At 43.6% G+C, this 19406-nt stretch overlaps 1 protein-coding gene across 2 annotated transcripts in view; it reads left to right on the forward strand.

The window, feature by feature from the left end:
- The window catches only part of LOC128693117 (adhesion G protein-coupled receptor L3), a 305787-nt gene that overhangs the window by 274669 nt on the left and 11712 nt on the right, over positions 1 to 19406 (forward strand). For both annotated transcript variants that reach the window (XM_070089532.1, XM_070089533.1), the window contains exon 22: positions 1407 to 1525. In XM_070089532.1, the coding sequence (XP_069945633.1) occupies positions 1407 to 1525 (119 nt within the window). The remainder of the gene's footprint in view (positions 1 to 1406; positions 1526 to 19406) is intronic.

The raw sequence follows: 19406 nt of genomic DNA on the forward strand, positions 1-19406 counted from the left end.
GCAGAGGCATGAGTATGGGAACATATATGTACTGTAGCAGAGGCATGAGGATGGGAACATATATGTACTGTAGCAGAGGCATGAGGATGGGAACATATATGTACTGTAGCAGAGGCATGAGGATGGGAACATATATGTACTGTAGCAGAGGCATGAGGATGGGAACATATATGTACTGTAGCCGAGGCATGAGGATGGGAACATATATGTACTGTAGCAGAGGCATGAGGATGGGAACATATATGTACTGTAGCCGAGGCATGAGTATGGGAACATATATGTACTGTAGCAGAGGCATGAGGATGGGAACATATATGTACTGTAGCAGAGGCATGAGGATGGGAACATATATATACTGTAGCAGAGGCATGAGGATGGGAACATATATATATACTGGAGCCCACATTACAAATTTCTTTTCCATGTTTTCTCCAGTATGAAAGTTGCTTTTATATTCGAGTGAAGAATTCTGCTGCACACCGTACACGTGTTCGCTAATAACGACACACGTGTTGCACATGTGTATTAATGATCAGCTTGGTGGTATCATATGAATATGATTATAACATCAACAGTGTTCTTATCTCAAGTGATTATTGCAGTAATAATACTCTTGATAATAAGTGATTCACACGAGCATCATTGTTTTATCCCATTGATAATATAAACCAAAATCCTTGTTATCTCTGCTTATTATTACAACAAAATATTAATGTAATCTCATGTCAATATGTCAGTAATCCATATTGTAACAAGTCCTTATTACAGCAGGATTATCAGTGTTATCTTAGATCATTAATAAAAAATTCTTATCTCTAGTTAACTGTATAATAACAAGATCTGTGTTTACACATGTTATTATTACAAAAACAATGTTTATATTATGATGTAAATGGTTTAAAAACTCACAAAGTGAAGACTGACACATTTGAACGACTTGTAGGAATCTTTATTGTAGAATCGTGTCGCCATTCAGTGGCTTGTTTGGTCCAGTACAGAGAAGAACAGTGGAAGGTGAGGAGGAGTTCAGGGTAATACAAGCTGATGGGCTGTTTACCTCAGACTCCTCCTCCTCTTTTTCTATTGTTCTTCTATGAATTGGAGTGAGGAACCTACTGGCTGGTGGAATTTTTCCACGATAAAGATTCCCAAATGTTTCACAAGTACCTCATTCTTCAATATTTGTGTTACCTCATGTCAGTATTACTGTAATAATATCCTTGTCAAAGCAAAATTAATATTATTAATTTGTATAAACAATATTAATAATTTATCGGGTCATTATTAGTACAACAATATTCCGGTTACTTCATACAATTACTGTCGTAATAACAGCTATATTAATTCAGGTCCGAGTATCAATAATAGTCATTATTGCATTAACAAAAGCCATGTTATCATCTCAGGTTTTCGCTACGATAAACCCCATGAAATACTTCCTGATGGTTGGCTACGGGTTCCCTCTTGTGTTCGTGTCACTCTCCCTCCTGGCTACTCAAACACAGGGTTACGGAACTTACACAGCGTGAGTATTAACACTGCCTCAGTATGCTTAGGAATTGAGTCCTAAGACAGAAGCTTTTTCTAATAAATGTCTTAAATGTTTTGTACCTCCACCATTTCCTTAGCTACAGTGTGCATTTGTGTCTCTATACAGTACTAGGTGTTCCTGTGTACATTGATTTCAGGACTGAGTATCCTGTATATGTTTGCTTACTGTATTACCTGGAGTGTATAGTGTATATACTTCCACATTGATCACATTGTCCGAGTTTCATCTTGGTATACCTGGAGTATACCTGCAGAGGGTTTCGGGGGTCAACACCCCCGCGGAGCGGTCTAAGACCATTCCTCTTTGTGGATCAGGGCCTGATCAACCAGGCTGTTACTACTGGCTGCACGTAAACCGACACACGAACCGCAACCCGGCTGGTCAGGAACTGACTTTAGGTGCCTGTCCAGCGCCTTCTTGAAGACAGCCAGGGGTTTATTGTAATCTCTCTTATGTATGCTGGGAGGCAGTTAAACATTCTTGGACCCCTGACACTTAATGAGTTGGTACAACAAATCTACGCTACTGGTCTTGCACTTTTCCACTTGCATGTACAATGTCAGCACTACGGTAACGTAGTGAGGCGATACCTCAAATCAAATTCAAATTCAAATTCAAATTCAAAGTTTATTCTCTATAAGGATTACAATGCTGAGTAAACAGAATTTGGTTATTGTGTGGTTTATATGTAGTAAAATAATAATTACAGAGTGTACCACTAGAACACCTAGCATGGCTAGGCATTTCGGGCAGACTTAAATTAAATCTTAAGTTTAAAATATTACAAAATTATGAGGTAAGTTGGTATTATGGCTAAGTGACTAAATACTAGTTTGTGAGTTTAGCAATGTGAATGCTTTTGTTTTGGCACTATATATAGTTTCAGTATTGGAGTATCACAGGCCAACTTATGACTAGTTAAGGTCCTGTAGATGTAGATTGCACAGTAGTAAGTGTGGATGTACTGAACAGGGAGTAAGTTTAGATCTATTAAGAGTGGGGGGGTGTTGCCAGGGATGGGATTTAGTGATTATTCTTACTGCGGCTTTTTGTTGGGTTATTATTGGCTTTAGGTGTGTTGCTGCAGTTGAACCCCAAGCACAGATAGCATAGGTGAGGTATGGATATATAAGTGAATGGTATAGTGTGAGAAGGGCAGTTTGCGGCACGTAGTATCGTATCTTGGAGAGGATCCCAACCGTTTTGGATATTTTTTTGGTTATGTGTTGGATATGGGTGATGAAGTTCAGGTTGTTGTCGAGGTATAGGCCTAGGAATTTGCCCTCATTATGCCTGGCAATTAGAGTGTTGTCGATCTTAATGTTAATTTGTGCATCTCCTGCTCTGCTACCAAACATAATGTAGTAGGTTTTGTCAGTGTTAAGCGTAAGTTTATTGGCTGTCATCCAAGTCGATATTTTGATCAGCTCCTCATTAACAATGGTGTTGAGGGTGGCAAGATTAGGGTGAGAGATGACATAAGTCGTGTCGTCAGCAAAGAGAATGGGGTTCAGGTGTTGAGATACGTTTGGAAGATCATTGATGTATATGAGGAAGAGCAGGGGACCAAGGACACTTCCCTGCGGAACTCCAGTATCAAGTGGCCGTGTAGTTGATGCTGTGTCTTTAATGGTGACATACTGATTCCTATTAGTAAGGTAAGATTTGAAATATGCAAGTGCATGGCCTCTTATACCATAATGGTCAAGTTTGTGGAGTGGGATGACGTGGTCTACTGTGTCAAAAGGTTTTCTTAGGTCAATGAAAATTCCTAGTGGATATTCCTTATTTTCCAATGCTGTGTAAAGCAGATCTAGCATTTTTATGATTGCATCGTTAGTGCTTTTATTTTTCCTGAATCCAAATTGGCAGGGGTTGAGTATGTTTTGTGCCGTTATAAATGAATATAGTCTCCTGTGCACGAGTTTCTCAAAGATTTTGGATAGCAATCGTAAGTTTGATACCTGGAGTTTACCTGGAGAGAGTTTCGGGGGTCAACGCCCCCGCGGCCCGGTCTGTGACCAGGCCTCCTGGTGGATCAGCGCCTGATCAACCAGGCTGTTGCTGCTGGCTGCACGCAAACCAACGTACGAGCCACAGCCCGGCTGATCAGGAACCGACTTTAGGTGCTTGTCCAGTGCCAGCTTGAAGACTGCCAGGGGTCTGTTGGTAATCCCCCTTATGTGTGCTGGGAGGCAGTTGAACAGTCTCGGGCCCCTGACACTCATTGTATGGTCTCTTAACGTGCTAGTGACACCCCTGCTTTTCATTGGGGGGATGGTGCATCGTCTGCCAAGTCTTTTGCTTTCGTAGTGAGTGATTTTCGTGTGCAAGTTCGGTACTAGTCCCTCTAGGATTTTCCAGGTGTATATAATCATGTATCTCTCCCTCCTGCGTTCCAGGGAATACAGGTTTAGAAACCTCAAGCGCTCCCAGTAATTGAGGTGTTTTATCTCCGTTATGCGCGCCGTGAAAGTTCTCTGTACATTTTCTAGGTCGGCAATTTCACCTGCCTTGAAAGGTGCTGTTAGAGTGCAGCAATATTCCAGCCTAGATAGAACAAGTGACCTGAAGAGTGTCATCATGGGCTTGGCCTCCCTAGTTTTGAAGGTTCTCATTATCCATCCTGTCATTTTTCTAGCAGATGCGGTTGATACAATGTTATGGTCCTTGAAGGTGAGATCCTCCGACATAATCACTCCCAGGTCTTTGACGTTGGTGTTTCGCTCTATTTTGTGGCCAGAATTTGTTTTGTACTCTGATGAAGATTTAATTTCCTCATGTTTACCATATCTGAGTAATTGAAATTTCTCATCGTTGAACTTCATATTGTTTTCTGCAGCCCACTGAAAGATTTGGTTGATGTCCGCCTGGAGCCTTGCAGTGTCTGCAATGGAAGACACTGCTATAGTTGTTTAAATCTGTAGGGTCACCACCTTTATGTATTGGTGTAACCCTTGCCGTCTTGAGTAGTTTCGGGAAGGTGCTAGTTTCTAGTGACTTGTTAAAAAGTAATGAGATAGCATGCGAGAGGATAAGGGCCGCTCTCTTGTACAATAATTGTGGGACACTTAGTGGCGCACTTAGTCAATTTTCTATTAGAACCGTTTCCCAAGAATACTTAGTCTTTAAATAATAATAATAATAATAATAGGTTGGTAGACAGCAACCACCCAGGGAGGTACAACCGTCCTGCCAAGTGAGTGTAAAACGAAAACATGTAAATTGTTTTACTCGATGGTATGATTGCTGGTGTCCTTTTTCTGTCTCATAGACTTGCAAGATTTCAGGTACATCTTACTACTACTACTTACACTTAGGTCACACTACACATACATGTACAAGCATATATATATATATATATATATATATATATATATATATATATATATATATATATATATATATATATATATATATATATATATATATATATACCCCTTTGGGTTTTCTTCTATTTTCTTACTAGTTCTTGTTCTTGTTTATTTCCTCTTATCTTCATGGGGAAGCGGAGCAAAATTCATCGCCTGTAATTCATGCGTGTCGCAAAATGCCGGGAGCAATGGGCTAGTAACTCCTCCTGTAGAAAATACTAAAAAAAGAAAAGAAAAACTTTATAAAACTGGGATGCTTGAATGTGCGTGGATGTAGAACAGATGACAAGAAAGAGATGATTGCTAATGTTATGAATGAAAAGAAGTTAGATGTTCTGGCTCTAAGCGAAACAAAGTTGAAGGGTGTACGTAAGTTTAAGTGTGGAGAGATAAATGGGATTAAGTGTCCCGTTGATCGATCGCTAGCGTACTCAGCTCACACGCTGAGGTCCGGAGTTCGAATCTCCTCCGCTTCGGCTGGAAAATATTAGAAACGTGTTTCTATAAGACACCTGCCGTTAAAGTTCACCCATCAGTATAAAATGAGTACCTGGTCGAATGGTGTGGGTCGCATCCTGGGACAAAACTGACATAATTTGCACGAAATGCTCAGCATAACAAGCGGCTTTCAATATAGTAGTATGTCATTGATGTCTGTTAGTAACCTAACTCCGATAGATTTCGAAAAAGCCATTGACAACATGCCCATGTGTGTGTGTGTGTGTGTGTGTGTGTGTGTGTGTGTGTGTGTGTGTGTGTGACTCAACAATCAACATTTGCACCAATAACTCATTACAGTTGTGACCGGGTGTGGAAGTGTGAATTGCTCATTACTCTGGAATTTGTTCATGATTGTACCCATGTATAAACGTAAGTAACCATTCTTACAGGATTCATTACCTTTGTAACTTGTGAGTTCATTACCTTTGTTCCTAGTTCAGCTATCAAACTTTGGAGCCCAGTCCCTGGACCCATTACGTACCTCTGTAATCTGTAAATACCTTTGTAACTTGTCATAATTGTGACTAGACCTACCTGGAGTTCATTACCCTCGTAAATTGTGAGTTCATTACCTTTGTAAATTATGAGTTCATTACCTCTGTAACTTGCTCAGCTATCAAAACTTTGGGGTCCAGTCCCTGGACCAATTATGCACCTCTGTAATCTTTTGACTACCGCCCACAGGATGGGTATGGGGTGCATAATAAACATACTAAACTAACATGCCCATGCACTCAGCCCCGGGCCCAGACTCGTGGAACTCTGTTTTCATTAAGAGCTGCAAGAAACCCCTCTCGCGTGCCCTAAGTACACTATGGAGGAGGAGCTTGGACATGGGTGAAATTCCACAGTCATTTAAAACAATGGATACAGCCCCACTCCATAAAGGTGGCAGCAAAGCATTAGCTATGAACTATAGACCAATAGCTCTGACGTCCCACATAATAAAAATCTTTGAAAGAGTGCTAAGAAGCAGGATTGCAAATCACCTGGATTCCCAAAATCTGCACAATCCAGGGCAACATGGGTTCAGGGCAGGTCGTCCCTGCCTCTCACAACTACTGGATCACTATGACATGGCCTTGGATGCACTGGAAGAAAATCAGAATGCAGATGTAATATACACAGACTTTGCATAGCATTTGACAAATGCGATCATGGTGTAATAGCCCATAAAATACGTGCTAAAGGAATAACTGGGAAAGTGGGGAGATGGATCTTCAACTTCCTAACAAATCGAACACAAAGAGTAGTGGTCAAAAGAGTTAAATCGGAGGCTGCCATAGTGAAGAGCTCTGTTCCACAAGGCACAGTACTCGCCCCCATCTTATTCCTTATCCTCATATCAGACATAGAGAGAGATATACATCACAGTACTGTATCATCCTTTGTGGATGATACAAAGATCTGCATGAGGCTGTCATCTGCTGAGGACGCGGTTAACCTCCAAGAAGATATAAACAAAGTTTTCCAGTGGGCAACGGTAAACAATATGATGTTCAATGAGGACAAATTCCAACTACTCCGTTATGGAAAACTGGAGGAGATAATAACTAGAACAGAGTATACTACAGACTCTGGCCATACAATAGAGCGGAAAAATAATATAAGGGACCTGGGAATAGCAATGTCTGAGGATCTCACTTTCAAGGATCACAACAGTGCCACGATCGCACCTGCAAAGAAAATGATAGGATGGATAATGAGAACGTTCAAAACGAGAGATGCCAAGCCAATGATGATCCTTTTCAAATCACTTGTTTTCTCTAGGCTGGAATACTTCTGTACATTAACATCTCTTCAAAGCAGGTGAAATCGCAGATCTAGAGAGTGTACAGAGATCCTTTACTGCACGTATAAGTTCTGTCAAGCACCTTAACTACTGGGAACGCTTGGAAGCACTTGACTTGTACTCGTTGGAACGCAGGAGGGAGAGATATATCATAATCTACACTTGGAAAATCTTGGAAGGAATGGTCCCAAATCTGCGCACAGAAATCACTCCCTACAAAAGTAAAAGACTGGGCAGGCGATGCAAAATGCCCCCAATAAAAAGTAGGGGCGCCATTGGTACACTAAGGGAAAACACCATGAGTGTCCGGGGCCCAAGACTGTTCAACAGCCTCCCATCAAGCATTAGGGGAATTACCAATAAATCCCTGGCTGCCTTCAAGAGAGAGCTGGACAGATACCTAAAGTCAGTGCCGGATCAGCAGGGCTGTGGCTCGTACGTTGGACTGCGTGCGGCCAGCAGTAACAGCCTAGTTGATCAGGCCCTGATCCATCGGGAGGCCTGGTCATGGACCGGGCCGCGGGGGCGTTGATCCCCAGAATAACCTCCAGGTAACCATGTACATGTACTTGAAGTAAATAAAGATATTATTATTATTAATATTAATATTATTATATTATTATTATTATTGTTGTTGTTATTATTATTATTATTATTATTATTATTATTATTATTATTATTATTATTATTATTATTATTATTATTATTGTTGCTGTTGTTGCTGTTGTTTTTGTTTTTATTGTTTTTGCTGTTGCTGTGAAATAGAAACGCTAAACCTACAAGGGTCATACAGCTAAAGTAGGAGAAACTTTTAGAGAGGGTGTGGTAGGTAAGTTTGGGGTGCCAGGTGTAAATGATAATGGGAGCCCTTTGATTGAACTTTGTATAGAAAGGGGTTTAGTTATAGGTAATACATATTTTAAGAAAAAGAGGATAAATAAGTATACAAGATATGATGTAGGGCGAAATGACAGTAGTTTGTTGGATTATGTATTCGTAGATAAAAGACTGTTGAGTAGACTTCAGGATGTACATGTTTATAGAGGGACCACAGATATATCAGATCACTTTCTAGTTGTAGCTACACTGAGAGTAAAAGGTAGATGGGATACAAGGAGAATAGAAGCATAAAGTAACAGAGAGGTGAGGCTTTATAAACTAAATGAGGAGGCAGCTAGGGTAAGATATAAACAACTATTGGACGAAAGATGAGCTAGTGAGAGTATAGGCAATGTGGTAGAAGATGTATGGGGTAGGTTTAAGAATGTAGTGCTAATGTGTTCAGCAAAAGTTTGTGGTTACAGGAAAATGGGTGCGGGAGGGAAGAGTGATTGGTGGAATGGTAATGTAAAGAGAGTAGTAAGGGAGAAAAACTTGGCATTTGAGAGGTTTTTACAAAGTAGAAGTGATGAAAGGAGGGAGGAGTAAATGGAGAAAAAAATAGAGGTTAAGAGAGTGATGAAGCAATGTAAAAAGATAGCAAATGGGTGAGATGTTATCAACAAACTTTGCCGAAAATAAGAAAAAGTTTTACAGTGAGATTAATAAGTTGTGGAAGCCTAGTGAACGAATGAATTTGATAGTTAAAAATAGGAGAGGAGAGTTGTTGAATGGAGAGTTAGAGGTATCGTGAAGACGGAGGGAATATTTTGAGGAATTGTTAAATGTTGATGAAGATACGGAAGTTGTGATTTCGTGTATAGGGCAAGGAGGAACAACATCTTGTAGGAGTGAGGAAGAGCCAGTTGTGAGTGTGGGAGAAGTTCGTGAGGCAGTGGGTAGAATGAAAGGGGGTAAAGCAGCTGGGATTGATGGGATAAAGACAGAAATGTTAAAAGCAGGTGGGGATATAGTTTTGGAGTGGTTGGTGCAATTATTTAATAAATGTATGGAATAGGGTAAGGTACCAAGGGATTGACAGAGAGCATGCATAGTTCCTTTGTTTAAATGCAAAGGGGACAAAAGAGAGTGCAAAATTTATAAGGGAATAAGTCTGTTGACTATACCTGGTAAAGTGTTTGGTAGAATTATTATTGAAAGAATTAAGAATAAGACGGAGAGTGGATAGCAGATGAAAAAGAAGACTTTAGGAAGGGTATGGGGTGTGTGGACCAAATGTTTAGAGTGAAACAAATAAGTGAACAGTATTTAGATAAGGGTAAAGAGGTTTTTGTTGCATTGATGGATTTGGAAAAGGAGTGTGATAGGATGAATGGGGAGGCAAGGTGGCAGATGTTGCAAGTATATGGAATAGGAGGTTGGTTATTGAAAGCAGGGAAGAGTTTTTACGAGAATAGTGAGGCTCAGGTTAGTGTATGAGAGAGGGAGATTATTTCCTAGTAAAAGTAGGCCTTAGTCAAAGATGTGTGATGTCATGGTTGTTCAATATATTTATAGATGGGGTTGTAAGAGAAGTGAACGCGAGGGTCTTGGCAAGAGGTGCGGAGTTAAAAGAAAGAGAATCTAAATCAAAGTGGGAGTTGTTACAGTTGCTCTTGCTGACGACACTGTGCTTTTGTGAGATTCTGAAGAGAAATTGCAGAGGTTGGTGGATGAATTTGGTAAGGTATGTGTGAAAGCTTTCTCAGCCCTGTAACAACTTCAGACAGTATTACTAAGGCTGGCTCCTCCTCAGGAAAATTAATGAATAGAAAAAGAACAAAAACTGACAAACATAAACACTTTATTATTTAGAAAATGTAAAATATAAAACACTTAAATATGAAATGTTGATCCTACCTTAAAAAAAATGAAAAATGAAAAATATAAATGATATCTGAATTCAACGTTAATATATATATATAAAACTTGGGTGTCTGGTGTTGGTGACACTGTGTGTTGTTGAAATCGTAGCCGTTGCCGATGATGGGGGGGTGTGAAAATTTGTGTGGACTGCATCCAAGTGAGTCGCCTACCCTGGCAAATTCTGTTGACACCAAGCTCTGAGGTGGGTACCTCAGCCTCACAAGTGGCTTATAGGACAGATTTTCACAAATGATTGATGTTGCAAGAAATTCGCCTGCATGCACATATAAAGGACTAACTTACTTGGTGTTGCAGCATATATCCTGTTCTTCAACTTCCCTAAGCTTAGCCTTAGCCCATTTGGACTTCCCCTCAGAAACCATGTGCAACCGGGAGCCTTAATTCCTGCAATATTCAATCGTCATTAGTGACCAGCCTGCACCTCAGAAATTCCTATATCCAAGAGGGTATGTATCCCCTAGTATAACTATGCAGACATGGACACTAGCTTCCAGACTGCCAAGAGACACTGGTACTTACTGGGCATGCACTGCCTGCTGCACACCGGCCCACAGATCAAACTCACTCACAATTCTCCCCAGACACTGGCCAGAAATCTACGAGATAAAGTGGAGGTCTTGTCTTACTGTATGGGCCTGACGGAGGTCATCTACCGTACATCGAGGTGCCTCTACCAGATTTTCCTAGGTCTCAAATGTGAAGACACGTGGGGGGCGCCGTCTGCTGATCACGGCATGTCTTGTCTTAAGAAGAACGAGCTGGTCTCTCTTCCAGACCCTCGTCTCTTCGTTCAAACTAGAGCTGCTAGTTCTCCCTAGCTAACTTATCCTAGTGTTTGCCAACATTATTGGCCTATTACTACCTATGTTAAGATCTTAGGTCTACATTATTATTATCTACAGTTGCCTTAGTAAACCTAATATTAATATACTAACAGTAAACTACCTACTCCTTCCCTGAAAGGTAAATCTATAAATAAATAAGTGCCTACCATCCATGCCAACCCGGGGAGAGAAATGTGTTTATGTTTGGGGAGAACGCTTTTTGTTTGGGTGAGTTTAAGGGCCACCCAGCTCAGTCATTCCATTATGGTCATGCCGGATCTGTCCTGTGGAACTTTAGGGACCAAATAAATTTCCACATCCTCCCGCCGGCGAAGGTAGGCACTAAGTCTAGATCATTTCTGCCTCTTGCAGGCCCTCCCAGTGGGCCCTGGACTTGAGTGCCATTCGACGGGTCGTCCGGCCGCTCAGCTCGGTCAGCCTCTGGTCTAATTTCTCATGTCCCGGTCCCACCGTGTGGACCTTGAGAGGTAAAAGCCTGTTGATGGGTCTTATAGTCTCGACACCATTCATTCTCTCCTTCACCATTCTCAACCGCCCAGCCTTGTCTGGGTGGGTCGACACTACCAGGCCAAGAGGCCATTATGCCCTGGGTGCCTCGGATTCTACTAGCACCAGGTCCCCTTCACTTAGCATCATCTTATTTGCCTCGGGGTCGGCACCATAGAAATGTTCCAGCAGGGTTGTCAAGTAATCCCTGTGCCACACCTGGTTCCATTTGTCCAGGATGTTCACCAGTCTATTGTGACTCCTGTGCAGTTCTTCATTGATGGGGGACCATCTGGCCCATAATAATCCAGCTCCTTGGAAGACTGACTCAAAATTGCTTGGAAGGGCACAATCCTCCTTCCAAACAGCATGTGATTGGGGGTGAGAGCTTCCTGCTCGTCAATCCCATTTTGTACGTAGATCAGAGGTCTGTTATTGACTCTTGCCTCTATCAACTAACACTGTCCTCAGTTCATAAAAGCTCACTCTCCTGCCATGCAAGACCTTCCGAATGCACCTTTTGACTGTGCCCACCATGCGTTCATAGTATCCCCCTTGCCATGGCGCCCTGGGAGCTATGAACCTCCACTCGCACCCTATTCTCTTCAGGTGTTCTCATACTTCTCCATTATCCCTAAGATTCCTGAAAACTTTATCGGCCGCTCTGAAGCTCGTGCCATTGCCCGAGATAATCAACTGCGGGCACTAGAATCTGGCTGTAAACCTCCTGAACAACTTCACGAAAGTCTCTGTCGACATATCTTCTGCCAACTCCAAATGCACAGCTCGAGTAGTGGCACAAGTAAACAGGCAGACATATACTTTCTGAGGGCCCACCCTATCGTCTCCTGGGTTCTTCAATGTGATAGCCCCAGTATAGTCTATTCCCACAGTCTCAAAGGGCCTGTCACTATGTACCCGCTCCTGAGGCAGCGGTGGTGGACCTGGGTATGGTAGGGTCCTCCCATTGTACTGCCGGCAGACTGTGCAACTCTTTAGCACCCTTTTGACGGCAGCTCGACCCTTCAGTACCCGGTAATTCTGACGTAGGCAGGTGAGGGTATCTCCAAACGCCCCATGTAAGGTCCTCTGATGGGCATCTTGTATCAATAGCTCTGACGCCCATCCCTCCTTTCCCAGTAGCACGGGATGTTTGGCCCCATAGCTGAGCTCAGAGTTTTGTATTCTTCCCCTGCATCTTATTAGCCCCACATGATCTAGGAACAATCCCAATGAGTGAACCAATTTACTGTTCCCTGAGTCGTCGTTGGACACGCGTCCTGATGCCATAACCTGCTGCCTGGTTGCCAGTACTTCCAGCACTCCTGGAAACCTCTCCCTTTGGTACTGCCTTATCCAATATTCTCTGGGACCCACGAGAGACAACTGTCGACCTTGGCTTAACTTGTCATGCAACTTCCTCACAAATCGAAATACCATTTCCGAGACTCCTATAAGTTTCCTCCAAGAGGAGTAGTGCCTTGGGTCAAATAATTCAGTGTCGGGTTCCCCCGCAAAGTGTACTATGCTGCTGGTTGTCTCCCTGAATTTCTGCTCTGGCCAGCAATCCCTTGCCGGTAACCAGTCTGGGCCTTTGAACCAAATCTCGCTTTTACTCAGCTTTTTGTGTGTCACCCCTCGGCTTATCAGGTCGGCTGGGTTTTGATCTGTAGGCACATACAGAATTGTTGACGTTGGCTGTAGTTCCCGTATCTCCTTTACCTGATTCCTGACTTAGGGGAGCTTAGACCTGTCGTTCTGGACCCACTGTAAGGCCACCTCCGAGTCTGTCCATACATAGGTGCTTGTCACCCTCAGGTTACTCAACACCTCCCCTACATACTTCCCCAGTCTTGCTCCCAGCAACATCGCCTTGAGCTCTAGCTTTGGGATCGAGCAATCCTTCAGGGGTGTCACCCGCGCACGACTGGTGACCAGATTGACTTGGTCCCCGGCCACCAAATACGCTACTGCCCCATAGGCCCTGAAGGAGGCATCACAGAAGACGTGCAAGTCATAATCCTGCCCGGTGCACCCAATGGACCTGGAGAATGTGAACTCATGCAATTCTGCTAGATCATTGCTAACCAGATCCCACTCCTGGCAGACTGTTTCTGGCAGTGGGTCGTCCCAACCTAGGTTCAGCTCCCAGGTCTGCTGCACTAGCATCCTCCCTCGAATGGTGATGGGTGTCAACACACCCAAAGGATCGAAGGCAGTCTGCACTTTGCTCAGCAAGGACCTCCTGGTCAGCTTCCCCTCCCCATCAGGTTTCCTCTTTAGCCTAAGTCTGTCTTCCTTGATTTCCCACTCCAATCCCAACACCGATGTTACCTCAGGTACTGAGTAGCCAGCATAGTCACGTTCCACCATGCCCCGCAACGTTGGATTGTTTGTCACCCATTCTCTCAATGGCATGTTAGCCGAGAGCATCTCCTGATTAGACTCTCGGTAAATGTCCATCAACAGCCTTTCATCTGAGGTGGTACCTTGCATGTTGTCTACATAAAATAGGGTCTTCAGTAATTCTTTAAGCGGGCTGTTACAGTTCACAAGGTGGTAGTCTATGGTAGCCTGTAATAAGACTGGTGAACTAGTGGCACCAAACAACACTGCCCTGAATCTGAAGGTATCATACCCTTGCTTGGGCACCTCCCTGTTAGCCAACCACAAGAACCTTGTGTAGTCCCTGTCTTGTGGCTGCAACCAAATACGTAGGAAGGCCTTGCTAATATCTGCTGCATAGGCGTACTGTTCTGTCCTGAATCTCAACAATACATTTGCTAATTTCTGCATCAGGGAGGGCCCTGTGAGCAGACAGTCGTTCAACGATGGCTCTCGGGGACTTGCCTGTGAGCTGCAGTTGAAGACTACTCTGATGGGAGTGGTTACTAACTCCTTGGTGACTGCCATGTGTGGGAGATAATGGATGTTTTCCCCAGGACTGGCATTGGGCACTTTCTCAATGAACCCAAGGGCCAGCTGTTCCTTAATAATATCATCATATTTCCCCACCAGACCCTTCTTGGTCAGGCTGTTCACCAATGAATTCAACTGACCCCGTGCCTTCTTGAAATTAGTGTGCAGTGTTGGGTGTCCCGGTTTCCATGGGAGCCACACCCAGTACTGTCCGTCCCTGAACTGCACATGGTTCAAGTAATCTCGACACATCTCTTCGTGTTCGGGGGGTGGCTGGTCACCCTTAATCCCTACTACATCCAGGTCCCATAGTTTATGGACTGGCTCACTGTCGGATATGCCAACTCGTGTCTCTGACAGACCTTCGTGCACACCAATCCGCATCACCAGTACAGCCTCAGTCGCTGTAATACCAGAGCTCTCCTTTCCCGGGGTCGCAGGGAAGTGAGCTGGTACTCTGCCTCCTACGATGTACCCCGCTGGAGTCCTGTACAGGCCAACACCCTCCTTGATAACTCTTCTCGTGGACACGAACTCGTCTATGTAATCCCCTCCTACCAAGATTCCTACATTACTAACTTTGTCTGTAGCAATGTTAGGTTCCGCTAGCTTCACACCCAACTCCCTCAAACATTTGACTGCTGCAGCCAGTCTCTTAGTGGTAATGATATTGGGCAGCCTCTTCACTATCAAGGCTGAAATTTCCCGTCGATGCCCGGCTAACCTGACCGTCACATTGACTACTGGATAAGACCTGCGTGGGACTTCCCCACCAAACCCTTCCACCTTCATGTCAACTTTACCAACTGTCTCCAGCTTCAACCTAGTTGCTAGACTCTCCGCTATGAAGGATCTCTGTGCCCCACTGTCGAAGAACAAACGGGTCGTTTCAGACTTCTTCCCGTTCACAACCATCGCCATTATGGTGGGCAAGGCCACCGAACCTTGAAACTGCTCACCAGAACAAATTCTCGGTGCAGTACTCACCACACTCATCACTACTTCAGACTTGTTCTTGCTCTCCGCCCTTTCTCGTGGTTTGCTCTCCTTAACTTGTGCTAATCTGGCGTCATTAGGACACAGTGCACTGTGGTGCTTACCCTTCCAGCAGCCAGGACACTCCCTGAGTTGGGCGTTACAGTCCCTGGCAAAATGTTCTCCACAACACTTGAAACAAAGTCTCAACTCCCTTAGTCGTTGAACCCTTTGGTTATAGGTGGTGAAGCTTGAACACCCTGAACAGCATGTTCTGCTACACAAAACACGCACCGTCTCATACTGGCCGCTTGAGTGACTTCTCCCTTGGCTCTGGGGGTGGAGGACTTGTCCTGGGCATAATATGAGCCAACCCTAGTAGGAGGTGGTTTAGCTTTATCTCTCGAGTATCTGGAGGGGTTGATCGATTCCACCTTGGTCGGCAATTTCTCCCCCCGACCTATGCTCAGGTGAGACATGAGATCTCCTAACCTCTCAACGATCTGTTGTATTGTGAACCGGTTCGTCCGATATTTTAAGTGCAACTCGTGCACTGTAGTGCCAGCCAGTTTCCTCTGAATCACCTGACTGATGAACCATTTCGACTTACCCCAATCATGTAAATCTTTAAGACTATTTGTCAAACTCATAACTTCAATTCGGAACTTCTCTAGGCTCTGACGGTCATGGCGACAAGCCTCTAGATCCAACAACCGATAAAGTATAGCTACCTTTATCTCCTCAGTGTTGCCAAACGTGTCCTTTAATTGGTCTTTGCCATGTTGGTAATTGGTGCCGGTGGTTTGATAATGCCGGACCAAGTCCAAGGCTTTACCCTTGAGCTGTGAACGTAAATATTGTAATTTGACTGCATCTGACAAATCGTCTCTGTAATCTATCTGGGCTTTAAACTGATCCCAGAAAGCAATGTACTCTGTTAAGGTTCCGTCGAACGTTGGTAAATTCAACTGGGGCAATCTGCGCAACTCATTAACAGGCGCGCTGTTGTTTGTGTCCCTTGAAACATTTGCTCCCCTTGCTGTACCGGCCTTCAAAGTCTTTATTAACTGCCTGCAGAATCTCATCTCTGCTTTACACCCTGCCCTTCGTTCGTCATAGTCCGTCCATGCTACTTCGACTGTATATTCAGACTCACCTGTAGTATAGGCCTCTGTCTCATAAAGGATAAATGATCTCTCAAAGGCCTCCAGTCTTTGCTCCAAAGGTTTCAGGCAACTCTCTAGTTCCTCCCAGTCTATGTATTGATCTTACCTGACCGTACGACACTCCTCACATGCTTTGCTCAGGCGCCCCTTATAGGCTCCCATAGACTGCTTTGAGTTAGAGCTGGGACAGCTGGTACTACATCTTCACCTACCATAGTTGTGGTATAGTTAAAATCACGGTACTAATTTGTACTTCAATTAGCCCACAGCACGAACGGTATTAGGTGAGAATGAACGAGTCTCAAGGCTTCTCAACAAGCTTGACAACTCCCTTTATTATATTGACTCTACTCTGAATCAAAAATGTACACTGTTAACTCTCAAATCCCAATCAAAATGTGTATCGGTGTGAAAGCTTAACCTAGCAATTTCCTGTACAATGCCAGCAAATAATTACAGGACTTAACCTAGTCTCAGGTAAAATTCACAAATCCCACATTAAAATGAATCAAAGACAATGAAAATCACACAATAAAAGGTGCAGTATACAAATTAAAATCACTTGGTTAACACAAAAAAATTCAACAAATCAACTTGTGAAACAGAAAATAAATAATGTGTGTAAACAGCTTGACCTAGCTTACTCAGTCTAGTGTGGATGGTTGGATAAGGTAAATCCTACCTAACTAGTGTGCTAGCTTAATTATCCTAGCTTCAGAAATCCCTGTAAATAATAACTATGTTATATCTGTCCTAGCTACTATAACTGTTGTAAATATTGCACAAGCCTAGCCTAACTGTGGCTACCTTGCAAATCCACTGTAAGTAATTAACGCACAAGTCTCCTACTCTGGATTACTTGTAATCACTGTAAATAATTAAATTTGCAAGCTTCTCAAGCCTACCTGGCCTGCCTGTAAATTACAGCAAATAACAACTTCTGTGTATAGTCAGCTTGGCCTAGCTCTGTGTAACTCTGGGCCTAGGTGTGCTAACTTAACCTAACTCTGTTAAACAGGTACTTAACTGTGGTCTAGCTATGATAGCTTAACCTAGCTATTCCACATCCAGTTCGAAGGACCACTTTTGTGAAAATTTGTGTAGACTGCCTCCAAGTGAGTCGCCTACCCTGGCAAACTCTGTTGACACCGAGCTCTGAGGTGGGTACCTCAGCCTCACAAGTGGCTTATAGGACAGATTTTCACAAATGATTGATGTTACAAGAAACTCGCCTGCATGCACATATAAAGGACTAACTTACTTGGTGTTGCAGCATATATCCTGTTCTTCAACTTCCCTAAGCTTAGCCTTAGCCCATTTGAACTTCCCCTCAGAAACCATGTGCAACCGGGAGCCTTAATTCCTGCAATATTCAATCGTTATTAGTGACCAGCCTGCACCTCAGAAATTCCTATATCCAAGAGGGTATGTATCCCCTAGTATAACTATGCAGTCATAGACACTAGCTTCCAGACTGCCAAGAGACACTGGTACTTACTCGGCATGCACTGCCTGCTGCACACTGGGCCCACAGATCAAACTCACTCACAATTCTTTCCAGACACTGGCCAGAAATCTACGAGATAAAGTGGTGGTCTTGTCTTACTGTATGGGCCTGACAGAGGTCATCTACGGTACATCGAGGTGCCTCCACCAGATTTCCCTAGATCTCAAATGTGAAGACACGTGGGGGGCACCGTCTGCTGATCACGGCACATCTTGTCCAGTTGGTGTCTGTCTTAAGAAGAACGAGCTGGTCTCTCTTCAAGACCCTCGTCTCTTTGTTCAATCTAGGGCTGCCAGTTCTCTCTAGCTAACTTATCCTAGTGTTTGCCTACATTATCGGCCTATTACTACCTATGTTAAGATCTTAGGTCTACATTATTATTATCTACAGTTGCCTTAGTAAACCTAATATTAATATACTAACAGTAAAACTACCTACTCCTTCCCTGAAGGGTAAATCTATAAATAAATAAGTGCCTACCATCTATGCCAACCCGGGGAGAGAAATGTGTTTATGTTTGGGGAGAACGCTTTTTGTTTGGGTGAGTTTAAGGGCCACCCAGCTCAGCCATTCCATTACGCCCATGCCGGATCTGTCCTGTGGAACTTTAGGGACCAAATAAATTTTCACAGGGGTGGGGGGGTCGCAGGTGTTGGTGACAACCCACCGGCTCGTTCTTCACAGATTTTAGCCATCAATAATCCATCCAGATGACAGGAAAGCAGGTTTTTTTTCCACTGCAATTATGAGGGGTTATATCCTGCTACTTGCATACACAAACAGGTAAGTGGATCAGAAATTGGGATGCCTCAGAACGTTAGTCCATCTCCTTCAATTCTACTCGTTGATTGGCAGGTGACCCTCTCTGTCATTTCAAGAGTAGTGTTGGGAGCTGTGAGTCGAGTGATTTACTGTTTGACCGGAGCCCAACAGGTGGTAAGCCGGAGGTGGAACCACTGCCTGGCAAGCAGGTGGTAAGCCGGAGGTGGAACCACTGCCTGGCAAGCAGGTGGTAAGCCGGAGGTGGAACCACTGCCTGGCAGCCGAACTAGCGATTCATAACACTCACATAGTGTATCCAGTAATGTAATTTTCAAGGACAACCTAACAACATACATAACAATAATAATATTTACAACAGTAATAAAGAGCAATGTTCATGTATCATGATACGTGAGGTGTCAGGTAATAATATAAAGTCAAACATCTTCACTTTAGCTGTTGATGACGAAGTCAGCTGTATAATATTACGTGAAACACCGTAGTGTGAACATTTCTTAAATATATTATAGTGTAGGCTGGTATAAGGTGCAACACCTGCTACTTCCCTCACCCTGTTACTTACTTCACCCCACTACTTCCAGCACCCTGCTACTTACTTCACCCCACTACTTCCCTCACCCTGCTACTTACTTCACCCCACTACTTCCAGCACCCTGCTACTTACTTCACCCCACTACTTCCAGCTCCCTGCTACTTCCCTCACCCTGCTACTTACTTCACCCCACTACTTCCAGCACCCT

This window comes from Cherax quadricarinatus, chromosome 28, assembly GCF_038502225.1.
Source record: "Cherax quadricarinatus isolate ZL_2023a chromosome 28, ASM3850222v1, whole genome shotgun sequence".
Classification (NCBI taxonomy): Eukaryota; Metazoa; Arthropoda; class Malacostraca; order Decapoda; family Parastacidae; genus Cherax; species Cherax quadricarinatus.